The sequence below is a fragment of the Anopheles darlingi genome, chromosome 2 (assembly GCF_943734745.1).
Source record: "Anopheles darlingi chromosome 2, idAnoDarlMG_H_01, whole genome shotgun sequence".
In the NCBI taxonomy this organism is placed as follows: domain Eukaryota; kingdom Metazoa; phylum Arthropoda; class Insecta; order Diptera; family Culicidae; genus Anopheles; species Anopheles darlingi.
Window position 1 is genome coordinate 9,154,272 of NC_064874.1, and position 12,500 is coordinate 9,166,771.

The window sequence follows — 12,500 nt, forward strand, 5'->3', positions numbered from 1 at the left end:
GACTCTGAAGAACATTGATCTACAAACTTCTCATGTACAACCCACAGCTGTGGTAGAGGATTGTCTGATTCAAATGTGCGAGTCATTGGAAAAGGCTCAAAGGGAACATTCTCTGGAGCGAGCCCAAGAAAGCATTACGCACGGCAAGCTTCTAGAATCGGTGACGCACGTTCAGCATGATATTCGGGAATGTATCCAGATGGAGAAGGATGCTAGAGAAAAGACGGTCTTGATGCAGCAAGGAGCTCTAGAATCACTGAAACAATCCTTATCCGATGTACAACAGCTGATCAAGTCGGATGTTGTGGTGAAGGAAGTTTCGAAGCCCTTGTTTGCGTTGGAAACTACGATCAACGAGCTCATCGGCCAGCCTCTGCATATGGAGAGCTTTGAGCTTGTGAACGCCATTGCCTCGCCCATTGCTAAGGTTACCGAGACTCTGAAGAACATTGATCTACAAACTTCTCATGTACAACCCACAGCTGTGGTAGAGGATTGTCTGATTCAAATGTGCGAGTCATTGGAAAAGGCTCAAACGGAACATTCACTGGAGCGAGCCCAAGAAAGCATTACGCACGGCAAGCTTCTAGAGTCGGTGACGCACGTTCAGCATGATATTCGGGAATGTATCCAGATGGAGAAGGATGCTAGAGAAAAGACGGTCTTGATGCAGCAAGGAGCTCTAGAATCACTGAAACAATCCTTATCCGATGTACAACAGCTGATCAAGTCGGATGTTGTGGTGAAGGAAGTTTCGAAGCCCTTGTTTGCGTTGGAAACTACGATCAACGAGCTCATCGGCCAGCCTCTGCATATGGAGAGCTTTGAGCTTGTGAACGCCATTGCCTCGCCCATTGCTAAGGTTACCGAGACTCTGAAGAACATTGATCTACAAACTTCTCATGTACAACCCACAGCTGTGGTAGAGGATTGTCTGATTCAAATGTGCGAGTCATTGGAAAAGGCTCAAAGGGAACATTCTCTGGAGCGAGCCCAAGAAAGCATTACGCACGGCAAGCTTCTAGAATCGGTGACGCACGTTCAGCATGATATTCGGGAATGTATCCAGATGGAGAAGGATGCTAGAGAAAAGACGGTCTTGATGCAGCAAGGAGCTCTAGAATCACTGAAACAATCCTTATCCGATGTACAACAGCTGATCAAGTCGGATGTTGTGGTGAAGGAAGTTTCGAAGCCCTTGTTTGCGTTGGAAACTACGATCAACGAGCTCATCGGCCAGCCTCTGCATATGGAGAGCTTTGAGCTTGTGAACGCCATTGCCTCGCCCATTGCTAAGGTTACCGAGACTCTGAAGAACATTGATCTACAAACTTCTCATGTACAACCCACAGCTGTGGTAGAGGATTGTCTGATTCAAATGTGCGAGTCATTGGAAAAGGCTCAAACGGAACATTCACTGGAGCGAGCCCAAGAAAGCATTACGCACGGCAAGCTTCTAGAGTCGGTGACGCACGTTCAGCATGATATTCGGGAATGTATCCAGATGGAGAAGGATGCTAGAGAAAAGACGGTCTTGATGCAGCAAGGAGCTCTAGAATCACTGAAACAATCCTTATCCGATGTACAACAGCTGATCAAGTCGGATGTTGTGGTGAAGGAAGTTTCGAAGCCCTTGTTTGCGTTGGAAACTACGATCAACGAGCTCATCGGCCAGCCTCTGCATATGGAGAGCTTTGAGCTTGTGAACGCCATTGCCTCGCCCATTGCTAAGGTTACCGAGACTCTGAAGAACATTGATCTACAAACTTCTCATGTACAACCCACAGCTGTGGTAGAGGATTGTCTGATTCAAATGTGCGAGTCATTGGAAAAGGCTCAAAGGGAACATTCTCTGGAGCGAGCCCAAGAAAGCATTACGCACGGCAAGCTTCTAGAGTCGGTGACGCACGTTCAGCATGATATTCGGGAATGTATCCAGATGGAGAAGGATGCTAGAGAAAAGACGGTCTTGATGCAGCAAGGAGCTCTAGAATCACTGAAACAATCCTTATCCGATGTACAACAGCTGATCAAGTCGGATGTTGTGGTGAAGGAAGTTTCGAAGCCCTTGTTTGCGTTGGAAACTACGATCAACGAGCTCATCGGCCAGCCTCTGCATATGGAGAGCTTTGAGCTTGTGAACGCCATTGCCTCGCCCATTGCTAAGGTTACCGAGACTCTGAAGAACATTGATCTACAAACTTCTCATGTACAACCCACAGCTGTGGTAGAGGATTGTCTGATTCAAATGTGCGAGTCATTGGAAAAGGCTCAAACGGAACATTCTCTGGAGCGAGCCCAAGAAAGCATTACGCACGGCAAGCTTCTAGAGTCGGTGACGCACGTTCAGCATGATATTCGGGAATGTATCCAGATGGAGAAGGATGCTAGAGAAAAGACGGTCTTGATGCAGCAAGGAGCTCTAGAATCACTGAAACAATCCTTATCCGATGTACAACAGCTGATCAAGTCGGATGTTGTGGTGAAGGAAGTTTCGAAGCCCTTGTTTGCTTTGGAAACTACGATCAACGAGCTCATCGGCCAGCCTCTGCATATGGAGAGCTTTGAGCTTGTGAACGCCATTGCCTCGCCCATTGCTAAGGTTACCGAGACTTTGAAGAACATTGATCTACAAACTTCTCATGTACAACCCACAGCTGTGGTAGAGGATTGTCTGATTCAAATGTGCGAGTCATTGGAAAAGGCTCAAAGGGAACATTCTCTGGAGCGAGCCCAAGAAAGCATTACGCACGGCAAGCTTTTAGAGTCGGTGACGCACGTTCAGCATGATATTCGGGAATGTATCCAGATGGAGAAGGATGCTAGAGAAAAGACGGTCTTGATGCAGCAAGGAGCTCTAGAATCACTGAAACAATCCTTATCCGATGTACAACAGCTGATCAAGTCGGATGTTGTGGTGAAGGAAGTTTCGAAGCCCTTGTTTGCGTTGGAAACTACGATCAACGAGCTCATCGGTCAGCCTCTGCATATGGAGAGCTTTGAGCTTGTGAACGCCATTGCCTCGCCCATTGCTAAGGTTACCGAGACTCTGAAGAACATTGATCTACAAACTTCTCATGTACAACCCACAGCTGTGGTAGAGGATTGTCTGATTCAAATGTGCGAGTCATTGGAAAAGGCTCAAACGGAACATTCTCTGGAGCGAGCCCAAGAAAGCATTACGCACGGCAAGCTTCTAGAGTCGGTGACGCACGTTCAGCATGATATTCGGGAATGTATCCAGATGGAGAAGGATGCTAGAGAAAAGACGGTCTTGATGCAGCAAGGAGCTCTAGAATCACTGAAACAATCCTTATCCGATGTACAACAGCTGATCAAGTCGGATGTTGTGGTGAAGGAAGTTTCGAAGCCCTTGTTTGCGTTGGAAACTACGATCAACGAGCTCATCGGCCAGCCTCTGCATATGGAGAGCTTTGAGCTTGTGAACGCCATTGCCTCGCCCATTGCTAAGGTTACCGAGACTCTGAAGAACATTGATCTACAAACTTCTCATGTACAACCCACAGCTGTGGTAGAGGATTGTCTGATTCAAATGTGCGAGTCATTGGAAAAGGCTCAAACGGAACATTCTCTGGAGCGAGCCCAAGAAAGCATTACGCACGGCAAGCTTCTAGAGTCGGTGACGCACGTTCAGCATGATATTCGGGAATGTATCCAGATGGAGAAGGATGCTAGAGAAAAGACGGTCTTGATGCAGCAAGGAGCTCTAGAATCACTGAAACAATCCTTATCCGATGTACAACAGCTGATCAAGTCGGATGTTGTGGTGAAGGAAGTTTCGAAGCCCTTGTTTGCGTTGGAAACTACGATCAACGAGCTCATCGGCCAGCCTCTGCATATGGAGAGCTTTGAGCTTGTGAACGCCATTGCCTCGCCCATTGCTAAGGTTACCGAGACTCTGAAGAACATTGATCTACAAACTTCTCATGTACAACCCACAGCTGTGGTAGAGGATTGTCTGATTCAAATGTGCGAGTCATTGGAAAAGGCTCAAACGGAACATTCACTGGAGCGAGCCCAAGAAAGCATTACGCACGGCAAGCTTCTAGAGTCGGTGACGCACGTTCAGCATGATATTCGGGAATGTATCCAGATGGAGAAGGATGCTAGAGAAAAGACGGTCTTGATGCAGCAAGGAGCTCTAGAATCACTGAAACAATCCTTATCCGATGTACAACAGCTGATCAAGTCGGATGTTGTGGTGAAGGAAGTTTCGAAGCCCTTGTTTGCGTTGGAAACTACGATCAACGAGCTCATCGGCCAGCCTCTGCATATGGAGAGCTTTGAGCTTGTGAACGCCATTGCCTCGCCCATTGCTAAGTTTACCGAGACTTTGAAGAACATTGATCTACAAACTTCTCATGTACAACCCACAGCTGTCGTAGAGGATTGTCTGATTCAAATGTGCGAGTCATTGGAAAAGGCTCAAACGGAACATTCACTGGAGCGAGCCCAAGAAAGCATTACGCACGGCAAGCTTCTAGAGTCGGTGACGCACGTTCAGCATGATATTCGGGAATGTATCCAGATGGAGAAGGATGCTAGAGAAAAGACGGTCTTGATGCAGCAAGGAGCTCTAGAATCACTGAAACAATCCTTATCCGATGTACAACAGCTGATCAAGTCGGATGTTGTGGTGAAGGAAGTTTCGAAGCCCTTGTTTGCGTTGGAAACTACGATCAACGAGCTCATCGGCCAGCCTCTGCATATGGAGAGCTTTGAGCTTGTGAACGCCATTGCCTCGCCCATTGCTAAGGTTACCGAGACTCTGAAGAACATTGATCTACAAACTTCTCATGTACAACCCACAGCTGTGGTAGAGGATTGTCTGATTCAAATGTGCGAGTCATTGGAAAAGGCTCAAAGGGAACATTCACTGGAGCGAGCCCAAGAAAGCATTACGCACGGCAAGCTTCTAGAATCGGTGACGCACGTTCAGCATGATATTCGGGAATGTATCCAGATGGAGAAGGATGCTAGAGAAAAGACGGTCTTGATGCAGCAAGGAGCTCTAGAATCACTGAAACAATCCTTATCCGATGTACAACAGCTGATCAAGTCGGATGTTGTGGTGAAGGAAGTTTCGAAGCCCTTGTTTGCGTTGGAAACTACGATCAACGAGCTCATCGGCCAGCCTCTGCATATGGAGAGCTTTGAGCTTGTGAACGCCATTGCCTCGCCCATTGCTAAGGTTACCGAGACTCTGAAGAACATTGATCTACAAACTTCTCATGTACAACCCACAGCTGTGGTAGAGGATTGTCTGATTCAAATGTGCGAGTCATTGGAAAAGGCTCAAAGGGAACATTCTCTGGAGCGAGCCCAAGAAAGCATTACGCACGGCAAGCTTTTAGAGTCGGTGACGCACGTTCAGCATGATATTCGGGAATGTATCCAGATGGAGAAGGATGCTAGAGAAAAGACGGTCTTGATGCAGCAAGGAGCGCTAGAATCACTGAAACAATCCTTATTCGATGTACAACAGCTGATCAAGTCGGATGTTGTGGTGAAGGAAGTTTCGAAGCCCTTGTTTGCGTTGGAAACTACGATCAACGAGCTCATCGGCCAGCCTCTGCATATGGAGAGCTTTGAGCTTGTGAACGCCATTGCCTCGCCCATTGCTAAGGTTACCGAGACTCTGAAGAACATTGATCTACAAACTTCTCATGTACAACCCACAGCTGTGGTAGAGGATTGTCTGATTCAAATGTGCGAGTCATTGGAAAAGGCTCAAAGGGAACATTCACTGGAGCGAGCCCAAGAAAGCATTACGCACGGCAAGCTTCTAGAGTCGGTGACGCACGTTCAGCATGATATTCGCGTATGTATTCAAAAAGCAAGGAATGATGGTTGTGATGTTGACAACTTTAAGCGAGATACCAGCAACATAGCTGATAATGAATCTAAATTAACTCTGGATAGAGAGTCCAGTAGCAGTGAAAAGATAAATAGTAAAAGGGTTGAAAAAGCGTTGCTGGCTAAATCCGAGGATGAGACAAGCAGGATAATCAATTTGGTAGATGTACAAGTAAACAAGCAGAATAATGAAGATGTTCAGCAATCATTTAAGGCAATTGTTGATAGGACGGTAGAAGTTGATGCGAAGATAAATGCAGAATTAAAAGAAATGAAGAAGATCGAGGGGGATGCTATGAAACAAGAAGAAGAAGCAAAGATGAAGGTCCAGGAAGAAGCCAAAAATAAAGCAGAAAAGGAAGCCAAGAAGAAGGTCGAGGAAGAAGTCAAAAAGAAGGCCGAGGAAGAAGCCAAAACGAAAGAAGAACAAGAAGTAAAGAAAAAGGCAGAAGTAGAAACAAAGAGGAAAGCAGAAGAGGATGCCAAGAAGAAGGTCGAAGAGGAATCCAAAAAGAAAGAAGAACAGGAAGCAAAGAAAAAGGCAGAAGAAGTAGCAAAGAAAAAGGCAGAAGAGGAAGCAAAGAAGAAGGTCGAGGAAGAAGCCAAAAATAAAGCAGAAAAGGAAGCCAAGAAGAAGGCCGAGGAAGAAGCCAAACAGAAAGAAGAACAGGAAGCAAAGAAAAAGGCCGAGGAAGAAGTGAAAAAGAAGGAAGAACAGGAAGCAAAGGAAAAAGCAGAAAAGGAAGCCAAGAAGAAAGCAAAAGAGGAAGCAAAGAAGAAGACAGAGGAGGAATCCAAAAAGAAAGCCGAAGAGGAAGCCAAGAAGAAGGCCGAGGAGGAAGCCAAAACGAAAGCAGCCGAAGAAGCCAAAAAGAAGGCCGAGGAAGAAGCAAAGAAGAAAGCAGAAGAGGATGCCAAGGCAGAAGAAGAAGCTAAAAATAAAGCAGAAAAGGAAGCCAAGAAGAAGACCGAGGAGGAAGCAAAGAAGAAATCAGAAGAGGAAGCAAAGAAGAAGGCCGAAGAAGAAGCAAAGAAGAAAGCAGAAGAGGAAGCCAAGAAGAAGGCCGAGGAAGAAGCAAAAAAGAAAGAAGAACAGGAAGCAAAGGAAAAAGCAGAAAAAGAAGCCAAGAAGAAAGCAAAAGAGGAAGCCAAGAAGAAGGAGGAGGAAGAAGCCAAAAAGAAAGCAGAAGAGGAAGCCAAGAAGAAGGCCGAGGAGGAAGCAAAGAAGAAAGCAGAAGAAGAAGCAAAGAAGAAGGCCGAAGAAGAAGCAAAGAAGAAGGCAGAAGAGGAAGCAAAGAAGAAGGCCGAGGAAGAAGCAAAGAAGAAAGCAGAAGAGGATGCCAAGAAGAAGGCAGAAGAAGAAGCTAAAAATAAAGCAGAAAAGGAAGCCAAGAAGAAAACCGAGGAGGAAGCAAAGAAGAAAGCAGAAGGGGAAGTCAAGAAGAAGGCCGAAGAAGAAGCAAAGAAGAAAGCAGAAGAGGAAGTCAAGAAGAAGGCCGAGGAAGAAGCCAAAAAGAAAGAAGAACAGGAAGCAAAGAAAAAGGCCGAGGAAGAAGTGAAAAAGAAGGAAGAACAGGAAGCAAAGGAAAAAGCAGAAAAAGAAGCCAAGAAGAAAGCAAAAGAGGAAGCAAAGAAGAAGGAGGAGGAAGAAGCCAAAAAGAAAACAGAAGAGGAAGCCAAGAAGAAGGCCGAGGAGGAAGCAAAGAAGAAAGCAGAAGAGGAAGCAAAGAAGAAGGCCGAAGAAGAAGCAAAGAAGAAAGCAGAAGAGGAAGCCAAGAAGAAGGCCAAGGAAGAAGCCAAAAAGAAAGAAGAACAGGAAGCAAAGAAAAAGGTCGAGGAAGAAGTGAAAAAGAAAGAAGAACAGGAAGTAAAGGAAAAAGCAGAAAAAGAAGCCAAGAAGAAAGCAAACGAGGAAGCCAAGAAGAAGGAGGAGGAAGAAGCCAAAAAGAAAGCAGAAGAAGAAGCCAAGAAGAAGGCCGAGGAGGAAGCAAAGAAGAAAGCAGAAGAGGAAGCAAAGAAGAAGGCCGAAGAAGAAGCAAAGAAGAAAGCAGAAGAGGAAGCCAAGAAGAAGGCCGATGAGGAAGCAAAGAAGAAAGCAGAAGAGGAAGCAAAGAAGGAGGCCGAGGAAGAAGCAAAAAAGAAAGAAGAACAGGAAGCAAAGGAAAAAGCAGAAAAGGAAGCCAAGAAGAAAGCAAAAGAGGAAGCAAAGAAGAAGACAGAAGAGGAATCCAAAAAGAAAGCCGAAGAGGAAGCCAAGAAGAAGGCCGAGGAGGAAGCCAAAACGAAAGCAGCCGAAGAAGCCAAAAAGAAGGCCGAGGAAGAAGCAAAGAAGAAAGCAGAAGAGGAAGCCAAGAAGAAGGCCGAGGAGGAAGCAAAGAAGAAAGCAGAAGAGGATGCCAAGAAGAAGGAGGAGGAAGAAGCCAAAAAGAAAGCCGAAAAGGAAGCCAAGAAGAAGGCCGAGGAGGAAGCAAAGAAGAAAGCAGATGAGGAAGCAAAGAAGAAGGCCGAAGAAGAAGCAAAGAAGAAAGAAGAGGAAATCAAAAAGAAGGCAGACGAGGAGGCAAAGAAAAAGGCAGAAGAAGAAGCAAAGAAGAAGGCCGAAGAGGAAGCCAAAAAGAAAGCAGAAGATGAAACCAAGAAGATGGCCGAGGAGGAAGCCAAAAAGAAAGCGGAAAAGGAAGCAAAGAAGAAGGCGGAGGAAGAATTGAAAAGGAAAGAAGAAAAGGAAGCAAAGGAAAAAGCAGAAAAAGAAGCAAAGAAGAAAGAGGAACAGGAAGCAAAGATAAAGGCAGAAGAAGTAGCAAAGAAGAAAGCAGAAAAGGAAGCAAAGAAGAAGGCCGAGGAGGAAGCCAAAACGAAAGCAGCCGAAGAAGCCAAAAAGAAGGCCGAGGAAGAAGCAAAGAAGAAAGCAGAAGAGGATGCCAAGAAGAAGGCAGAAGAAGAAGTTAAAAATAAAGCAGAAAAGGAAGCCAAGAAGAAGGTCGAGGAAGAAGCCAAAAAGAAAGCAGAAGAAGAAGCTAAGAAGAAGGCTGAAGAAGAAGCAAAGAAGAAAGCAGAAGAGGAAGCAAAGAAGAAGGTCGAGGAAGAAGCCAAAAAGAAAGCAGAAAAGGAAGCCAAGAAGAAGGCCGAGGAGGAAGCTAAAAAGAAAGAAGAACAGGAAACAAAGGAAAAGGCAGAAAAAGAAGCAAAGAAGAAAGCAGAAGAGGATGCCAAGAAGAAGGCCGAAGAGGAAGCCAAAAAGAAAGAAGAACAGGAAGCAAAGAAAAAAGCAGAAGAGGAAGCAAAGAAGAATGCAGAGAAGGAGGTCCAGGAAGAAGCCAAAAAGAAAGCAGGAAAAGAAGCAAAGAAGAAGACAGGGGAGGAAGCCAAAAAGAAAGCAGAAGAGGAAACCAAAAAGAAAACAGAGCAAGAAGCAAAGAAGAAAGCAGAAGTGGAAGCAAAGAAAAAGGAGGAGGAGGAAACCAAAAAGAAAGCAGAAAAGGAAGCCAAGAAGAAGGCAGAGGAAGAAGCCAACCAGAAAGCAGAAGAGGAAGCCAAGAAAAAGGCTGAAGAAACAGCAAAGAAAAAGGCTGAAGAAGAAGCCAAGATGAAAATAGAAGAAACTGAAAAGAAAGATAGAAAACAAGACAATAAGAAGGAATTGGAAAAGAAAATCGTTACAGAAACTACAAAGAAAGCCGAGAAACAAGCCAAGAAGCAAACATTAGAAGGCACAGATCTTAAAGTAGAACAACACGTGCAAGAGACCGAAGTTCAAAGTGTTTCAAGCTCTTTGTCTTCTAGTAACAATAATATGAGTTTGAAAGTAGATACATTGAATGAACTTGCATCCAATGATGAATCAATTAAGCTGAACACACGACAAACATCATCAGCTAACATGTACACATTGAATCAAAATTCAGTTTTATGTGAATCTTTCCTCGAACTTCTTCAGGAAATCAAGAGAACGTTTGTTACTCAACAGATACGAAGCCGACTTGTCAGTGTTATAAAAAGCGTTGAGTTTAATGTAATAGCTTTAAAGAACCTCAAGCTTCATACTCAACTGTTGGTCCTGATTGAAAATACTCTAAGTAGGCTTTCTAGAATCGATTTGACATCTTACTCTACCGAAAGCATAAGTTCTTTGGAAGACTGTTTCCTTCAAGTTATCGAATCTTTTGAGCAGTTTCAGGCAAGCGGTGGTGAAAAGATTGCCAATGAATCTATCAATTTCTTCAAGTCTATAATATCTATTTTGTATGAAATCAGACAGTGCATTTATCAGAACAGATCCTCTCGAACAGAGACGGATATCGCGATGAACAAAACCACCGTCGAACTGCAACTTCTTCAGAAGGACCTAGAGTACATTAGATTGATTGTTAAATCCCATGTTGGATCCGCCTCAAAAACAGTTGAACATTACTTCATTCAAATTTGTAAAACTCTCACATTGTTGCACGGTTCCGTACTTGCAGTTGTTGATAAGCCCAACTGGAGCAGTTGCGCGAATCTATTACTTTCACTTGCTATCCCTATACACGAGTTAGTCAAAGAACTGCCCTCTACCGACGCTCAAAACATTCAATTCACTTCTGCAAGTTTGAGACATTGTTTAAGGCAGTTGTATCGCGTAGTTTCCACTATTGCTCAACAGCACATGACTAGAATGCGCAATGAACGCGAAGCCTCCGTTGTTGCTGATCTAAAGCATCACTTACTGAACCTAGACAGGGAATTGAAATCTATCTTGGACGTATATACCAAGTTAGAGTTACAGAAAGAACTGTTCGAATTGATAAGAAAACATTTGCAAACGCTTAAAGAGGATACTGCGCGAGTTAGAGTGCAGTATTCCGCTAGTCAAACGCTGGCAGACAAAGACAGTATGTTGCTAACCACATTCGAGCAAGTTATCGAAAAGCTGACAACTAACCCGCTGCAGCTCGATTCCGTCGACTATCTTCGTTTGCTAGGGGATTCTTTGGAAAAGTTCTCCAGTATCGTACAACGGCTCAGCGCGAATGTGCCGATTTCCGATTGGTTACTACGGTATCAGCTACAACTGCTCAAGATCTTCGACACTATCGAATTTTGCCTTAGCGAGGAACAATTCATCGTAATCGGCAGTAAGGAAAAGTACTGTAAAACGAGCACTCAAGAATCAATTCATGCGGCCAAACAATTGATCACACACTACAAAATTACCAGTGAACAAGGAACAACTGGCAAAGACCGTGTGTCCGAGCAATCGCACATACAGCTACTGGCGACACGACAGGGTTTGATCGATGCTCCATCAGCCGAACCGGAGAAATCGAGAAGAGCCGCCCCCGAGACACGGCATCAAAGAGCAGCAAACTTTAGACGACATGCAACAAGGAGTCCTGTTGGGTTCGATGACGAATCGCAACGACCTCCACGTAGCTCCTCCCGTTGCAGCCTTGGAGCGTTGCCCTCGAAGCGTGGTCCTTCCTTTGCGGTGTATCTGAAGAACGTATTCATTGAACGAGATCATGGCTTCAAGCTGCTCTGTGTGGTGCTGGATTCCGAGATCGATGTACGATGGACGAAGGATTCGATAGAGCTACAATCCTCGGCGCACTACCGGATACAACAGAAGAGTGGCCTGATTACGCTACAGGTTGATCGGGCCGACTACGAGGACTCGGGCATCTACGCCTGCCACGTGTTCAACAACTACGGTCAATCGTTCAACAAGTGCACCGTCGAGGTGTATGATACGAGCGATGATATCATCTGCCCTTCGTTCAGCATACCACGCAAAATAGGTAAGTTCGTCCGTTTTCTATTTTTACTCTCTTTTGAAGATTTGTTCAATGAAACAGCAACCCAAGTGCGGTCAAGTAGATGGCAGTACGAGCACCATCGGTCAAACAATTTCAGCAAGTCTAATCTATCTTTTCGATCCAATCTATGATCTAATCGAAATCGATGATATGCTCATGTACATCGATGTACTAATAAGCCAGAGAGCAGATGCAATAGCTGAATCGATAGATGATTTGGTTAGCTGAAGGCAAGTTCATGCATCAAAACGCTGTCGATAGCGATGTTCAATAGATTTTACGAGCGGCCGCTAGTAAAACGCGATCGTGCCGAGAATGTAAAAATATCATCTTGCATCGATATTCACGATACGATCGTGGTTACCGTACGAGAGTGCACATCGTTTGACGAGTTGTTACAAGCTGTCCGTCTCGTATTGCTACGTTGTGCACCCCAGCGAGCGACGAGCCAAAGGGTATTTCTGCTACGAATGACCGAAGCCAACAAGGTGCGTAAGTTGGAGTAAATGTATTCGTTTTGGTTCGTTCATTTGAAACTCTCTCGGCCGAATAGGATAACAGCGTAAATGGATAGATTGAATTGAAATGGATAGATTGAAAATTGTTTGTTCGTTAATCGCCATGGATGAATGCTTCATGGAACAAATGCTTCCTTTTTATAATCCTTTGCCATGTGGCGTTATCCTGGTTATCCTAGGTGAACTATTGAAACATTGGTAGTATAGAATAATCACGATTCATACAAAATGATAACCTTGAAACAAATACCTATCACGAAGCACTAATTCGTAACTCGTATTTAGACAATGATTCAAGCACAATGCCGCC

At 44.8% G+C, this 12,500-nt stretch overlaps 1 protein-coding gene across 1 annotated transcript in view; it reads left to right on the top strand.

Annotated features, from left to right (window-relative positions):
* The window catches only part of LOC125949074 (uncharacterized), a 29,686-nt gene that overhangs the window by 7,607 nt on the left and 9,579 nt on the right, over window positions 1–12,500 (top strand). The window contains exon 8 of the mRNA XM_049675765.1: window positions 1–11,654. This exon is cut by the window's left edge and continues 4,045 nt beyond it. Within this exon, the coding sequence (XP_049531722.1) occupies window positions 1–11,654 (11,654 nt within the window). The remainder of the gene's footprint in view (window positions 11,655–12,500) is intronic.